The sequence below is a fragment of the Merops nubicus genome, unplaced genomic scaffold, assembly GCF_000691845.1.
Source record: "Merops nubicus isolate BGI_N331 unplaced genomic scaffold, ASM69184v1 scaffold20794, whole genome shotgun sequence".
Lineage (NCBI taxonomy): Eukaryota > Metazoa > Chordata > Aves > Coraciiformes > Meropidae > Merops > Merops nubicus.
Window position 1 is genome coordinate 188,701 of NW_008606721.1, and position 6,544 is coordinate 195,244.

At 40.3% G+C, this 6,544-nt stretch overlaps 1 protein-coding gene across 1 annotated transcript in view; it reads right to left on the minus strand.

Annotated features, from left to right (window-relative positions):
- Positions 1 to 5,904, minus strand: part of LOC103772420 (transcriptional activator GLI3-like) — a 187,193-nt gene extending 181,289 nt beyond the window's left edge. The window contains 1 exon segment of the mRNA XM_008939750.1: positions 5,733 to 5,904. Within this exon segment, the coding sequence (XP_008937998.1) occupies positions 5,733 to 5,856 (124 nt within the window). The 5' untranslated portion in view covers positions 5,857 to 5,904.
- Positions 5,905 to 6,544: the final 640 nt, after the last annotated feature.

The following is a 6,544-nucleotide window of genomic DNA, read 5'->3' on the forward strand; positions in this document are numbered from 1 at the left end:
GAGGTCTGATTGATACTGGACACCTGCAAAGCACAAGCTACAGAGCACTGCACCGTTGCCATACTGTATAGACCTATTTTAAACCTTTTTATTACTATCAGTTATTTCAGATCCCAAGTATAATTGTAATATGATTGCTTGGGCGCTTAGGGGGTTCTTTTGTTTTTCAGGAAAAAAAAATTCCCCAGTGTATAATTCCCTAAATTTAACCTCCACTTTGTCCAGGTGGCAAGCTTCTGCTGCTAAGTAATGTTTTCTCCCGATTCCACCTCGTGTTATCCAGCAGGATGTTAAGTCATTACTTACTGATTACAGTGATTGCAGGGATAAGCCACTCAATCATCTCTTTCTGGAACTTGCAAAGGGATACAGGAGGATTGACATTTAATATCCCTTATGCTATTAACCACTGCAGGGAGGGGAAAGAAGGGGGGAAAAAAGGAGGGAAATCTCAGCAGAATTAATGAAGCAATACTGCATTGCACTTGCAGATCACTGGCTTCAGAGTAGGGTAAAGGTAGAGCTGGCTCACCAAGGAACAACACTGGAAAATAGTATCAGGCAGAATGAGCTATTACAGTCTGCAATGAACCCTAGCTTGATGACTGAAATTTTATTAGTAAGCATCAAAGACTATGGGTGCACATCAGATTACAATATTTCAGGACGTGCAGTCCTCACTTCATTACAACCTCCAATACTTTTGCTGCCAATACTTCCAGGCATCAGGAGAGACTATCCTCTCCAAGGACAGGTACCTTTTTTTAGTTTCTCCTCCTATGACCTGCCTACAATTATTAGAACAGAAGGGTACAAAAATAATCTCACCAGTTCAGGTCTTTGCCCTTACTTCTCTGCACTACCATATGTGACCATTCCACCCTTACTTTTCATGATGCTGTGTGTCACCGTTACAGATAGGAATTACTTGCAACATTTGTCTTGCTGAAAAACCCTCAGAAAAAGCCTATACATTGAAGTCATCACTCCCAATATCTAATACTACGGAATGTTGTTTCCTCATTGACCTGTAAATGAGAAATGAAAAGGGCCTCTCCATACCCTTTGATATCAGGAGAGGAGAAGGGTATCTCCTGATCACTTTGGAGAATAAAATCTCATATAATCAATTCAGGACTCAATTTGCAGACCACTAAAATAGTACTGCCAATGTTTCTTGATACCTAACTACCTCTTTTGAACCCTGACCTCTCAACAGGACCCTGAGCACATCAGTCCAAGGAGGGGGCCAAGAATGGGTATTATGATTAACACCTATTTTATGGTGAGCTTGAAAGCAAGCAGCAGGACAAATAACCAACTGAATGTTTCAACAGGAAATGTGATTCTTACAGGGCTGCAGACTGCTGAATAATTCCCTCATCCAACCCTGAAAGAACTGCTAGGAAGAAAAAAAAAAAAGAGACCTGGATGAAGCTGGCTCTTCTTCTGAAAGAATCAAAGTGGACGCATGAACTTCCTCTCATTTATTCATCTATCAAGCCAGGTTTTAAGTTACATCATCATTAAGATAATAATTTCTGCTTTCTATCACTTTAAAGTATGTTCTCAATAACTATCTGACTCTGATAAAGGTAGTCCAGTCCACAACCTACATACGTTTATAATTAGCTTTTTTTTTTAAGGCAGAGTAATAGGTTAATAAGAAATATCAGATTACACTGGAACAAGCTCAGGGGTCAAAAACTAGACAAAACACATCAAACTGAAAATAAGTGCTTGCCTGTCAGACACTGAAGGAGTCCTGTACAATAACTGCATTGTTTTAATGCAACATTTAAAACATCAGTTTAGAGCCAAAACATGCAAAAGAAGAAAGAGTTTTAGTCACAAGCCAAACGGTAAATCAGGATTGAACACAGTATTACCATCTCCTAATGTTCTTCACATGATGCTGCAAAGTGCAGCTTTGCCTTGTAGAAGTATCACCTCCCCCAGAAATTCCCTATACTTTTTAGAAAACAAAGCGAAAAATTAATCTGATCCATGCTACAGAATAAATGAAAAAAAATAAACTGAGGGTTGTGTTAGGTTAGCTTGGGTTTTCTGTTTAACACCTCTTGAGCATTGGTATCCACCAAAGGACACCTCTCTTCAGAAAGCCATTCCTTGCACAACTTGATAGAAACCTGTTTGCACACTCAGCAACTTGCAGGTTGACAACCTAAATCCATGCACTGATGTGGCAGGGAACAGGGTCTTACTGCTTTGTCTCCAAAAAAGTGGCAGGGTTGAGGGGGTAAGAAAACACGCATTTTGGTTGAGATACAGAAAACTAAACACAAAGGAGAAAAAATCAAAAGCTTGCAAAAATGAATTCAAAACAAAGCAAGAGTGATCCCAAATTACAAAGTCCTACTAGGGATTTAAAGTGCACCAAAGATTTTTGTTAGTTACTACAAATTATCATTTTTTAATTCTTTTTTTTTACTTTTGTGATCACATGTATTTTAAAAGAAGTTTTAATTTGCACCAAGACCTTCCCCACGTTTCAGCCTGGAGCACATTTTAATGGCTTAGTTATAAATCCCTGAAATTAGGGGTTTATAATGGAAACACTGGCAGGCCCTTATCTAACAAAGTGCGAGCATCTTAGCAATATGATCGGAGTTTATAGTTAGGTGAGTGCAGCAGAAATCTTTTGTGTGTTAAGTAATGCCAGGAACTCAGCAGAAGTGGTTAACCTGTAAAAATACAGCCCATGCTTGCTTATTGTTGGAGGCTACAGTGCAGCTGGAACCTTCCAAGGGGCACCCACAAGCCTGGGCCTCATCACTTGTGTTGAGTAGCCAGGGTTACCACAGGAGCTGCCACTCCAGGTCACTTTTCCCACTCTCTCCCTTGCACCTAGGTTCACACCAGGCTCCTCAATGAACAGTTGTACATCGTGTCATTTATAAGTCTTCCACGCTCAATAGTCATTTTAACATAGATTCTGCTGCTGGGGGTGTTACCCACTTTTGGGAGCTGTTGAAACAGTGGCATCTTCTTTGTTTCTTTCTGACTGCAAGCTTTGCATAAAACCCGTGACTAACAGCTTTCAATCTGTTTATGATCCAAGCTTTGGCTCCTTCACAAGACAGCAGAGCTACTGAGAAAATACGAGTTTCTGCATCACACCTCAGAGACCTGTCACTCACGTACACGTTACCCCGCAAACTTTGCTAATTAATGTGTTGTCCAGAAGGAGAGAAGCACTGATATTAGACATGCTTACAAGGTGACATTGGTATGACAGGCAGATGTTGCTCTGCAATGACAGCAGTCTTCTGACAAAACCAGCAAGGATCCTTCTGTCTTTTTGTTATTTTTAAGGGTATCTTACCTTGTTTAACAGAGTATTCAAATGCAAATCCTAACCATTTAACATGACCACAGCCCTCTGGAAAAAAAAGGGCACTGAATCAACAAAAGCTGCATGTTTTGTAGGAGTAGTGTCTTACATCAACTGATGTTCCTATAGTAATACTCATGCCAGCATTAAAGAACAAAAGATGCAAATGGATGCAAGCTCCAGCTTTCATGTAAATTGCTCCTTGTAACCAAAACTCATTATCATGACAATCACATCTGCAACAAGCAAAACTTTATAACACTGAAACAATAGAACTCATGTTTAAGTTCCTGAAGTTTGGGTATTGGTATTTGTTTTGGTGCATGCTCCATGGAGTCTTTACACTGAAATTTTTCATATCCAGGAAGGAATGGGATTTTTCACCCATTTGAAGCCCAACCCTGTATCTCTGGAAGGTTAATTGTCTTGGTTATACTGGAAGGTTAATTGGCTTGGTTATACATGAAGGTAGATGAGAAACCTGTAACTTGGAGATGCTGGTGACCTCCCTAAACACAAAGACTAACAAGACCAACACTTACCCTCTGAAAACAAAGGTAACTGTCATTACCTTAACCAAAGGAAGCCTCAGGCCCCAGGTTGTGTACTACATTAGCATCTCATTCCAGTAACGGGAGGCAATTCCAGTGACAAAAATTTCTAGTAATTCATTAGAATCATTCCAGCTCTTGGGAATTTGGTGCCCCTGAGATGCAAGAATATACCACCTAGATGAAGCAAGTAATTAAGAATTAATAATACCTTTAAAGTTGATAGGTAGAATAGAGAGAAAATTATTTTACCACAGTATAAATCAGTGTCAGAATTAGGCAAAAAAAGCTCAAAGGCTTTATTTTCAGCTCTCTAAATCTCAACGTTTAACGATAACATTAAGGGTAGCCCAAAGAATCAGAGGTACACACCAAAACCGGATCTGAGTACAAACCCCTGACACATCAAAGAATACATGTATGTGTTTAAGTGTGCATCTGTTTGAAAAGTTGGGCCAATGTGGAAAATCCTGTTATAAAAAAAAAAAAAAGACAATGGGGAGCTCTTCATCTAATGTGAACCACTGTAATTCTATTGACAGCAACAGATCTGTGCTGACTTACACCAGCTGAGGATCTGATTTCATATGCCTTAGAAAACTGATGCAACTTTTTCCATAGCTTCTCCAGAGTTTCTTTACTCTTGTGGGGATCCACTCCAACTAGCAGGTCAGCAGGTGCTGAGTTTGCTTTGAATCTTTAGTTCAGTCACACAAAAGGATACTGGGACATGTGCCATCTAATTTTTACTGACCCATAGAGAGTCCCCTCTAATACGGCTGTAGGATTCACATCTTTTCTGCTTTAGTCTCATGGGAGATACAGGCTTCTTTGAGAAAGCAGAAGCCTTTCTTCACGATATCAAAGTGAGAACCTGACCTGGACCACATGTCCAGATGAGTGAGCCTGATGGAAGCAGAAAGGGTCAATGGAAAATGTTCTGCCAGGAATACACCAACACTCCAAAATGTGCAAGAAGACATCTTCCAGTTTTTGCCATTATTAGACTGATTTGCAAAATCCAACAGTTAATTTGCAGCTATCCAAAAACCACCAGTCTAAACTCTACCCACACTTTTTCAGTAATTTTCTTCCCCAATGCAAAGGCAGTTTTGGATTAGTAGGGACCAATACACTCAGCCCTCTCACACTGAACAATGAAGGGCCAGGGCTGGGATTACACACTCTCCGGAGAGGCAGAGAACATGTAAAATTGTCAAGTGAGGTAATCTCTGGAGAGAATTAAGCAATCTACCCTAAAATTTGCAAATCTAGAAGCTGTACAACTTGGAAACGAATTCATGGGAGGATACACTCTTAGCTTGATGTTTTGTCCCTGGCCATTAAAGAACTTTGGGGAGGTGGGGGCAGCGCTTTGCAACGAGCAAGTTTATTTGTAAAAGAAGAGAAAAAAAAAAACCTTTGCCATTAATTTTGACCGAGCTACTTCTCTCTCTTTTGTGATAACTAATTATCTAATTAGTGTAAGAGATTTCAATGGCCAAATGCAAAGCACTCGCAAGCCCTGCCAGGCTAATCAAGACAATTTCCAAAACGCCAAAAACAGGAACTTCCTATAATAAATAACTTAGCGCATTTACATCTCAAATTAGAACATCTGGAAGAAAAAGACTGTGCCTGATGCCAAAACAGGCCTTATTGTATCCTACCACTTTCCACCACCACACCACCCCCCCTCCTTCATTTTCTTTAGCCTTTCCTTAGAACAAACACTGATCCAGGTGCAAATGCTCAATTCGCAAGGAATGCAGCGAACATAAAATTACTGTAGGTTTGGCTGCTAGTAAATCCCTGCTGTTACTCACCATTGGAAGTTGTGCTGGAGGCAACAGCTTTCTCACTGACATCTGTTCGACTGGAGCATTTCACGATGGAATTCTCCACTTTTTTCTTCTCCGTCGTGGTAGAGCTATGGGACTGCGCCTCCATGATGACTTCTCATTACTTCAACTCTCCTTGCACTAATACCTGAATGAAACAAGAGAGTCATAAACTTTAAAAACTATTTGAGCCTAAAAACCTCTCGCACCTCTCACCTGAAGAAGAGCCTGCAGCACGACTGAATTAGCAGTCCACAGGTCATTTCTGTATGCCCAGCAAATCATGTTTGCATGCATGAATTCCTGAGGAATTTAAGGAAACACTAACACCAAAAATAAGTGTGTTTGCCTTTCAAGAGAGTCAGCATCACAAACCACTATGCCCCTTCATGGGTGGGTCCATTTTTTTCAAGCCTGTGCGGTTTTAATGGACCTGGAGAAAAAAAAAAGCCAGTATTTTTCTCCTCTGTCCAGAGCACTCTGGAGCAACGCAAAGGAAATCAAGACAGACCTTCATGTTGACTATAGAAGCCAAATATTTAAATTTCAACATTTACGGTCCCAAACACACTGCAGCAAGAATTATCCTGTCTATCTCTACACCTTGTCCTATTCGTGTAAACATCTCTCACTTTGTTTGTTCAGAAATCTAACTCAAACAAAAGTGCATTGGAGCAACAGCCTGAAACCACAGGGAAAGGCAAATATTATTGCTAGTGGCAGATAATGAGATCACTTTCTTTTGCATGAAAACGCTGAAAATGGAAAACTCTGCAGAGGTGTGTGTCTGGTTATTC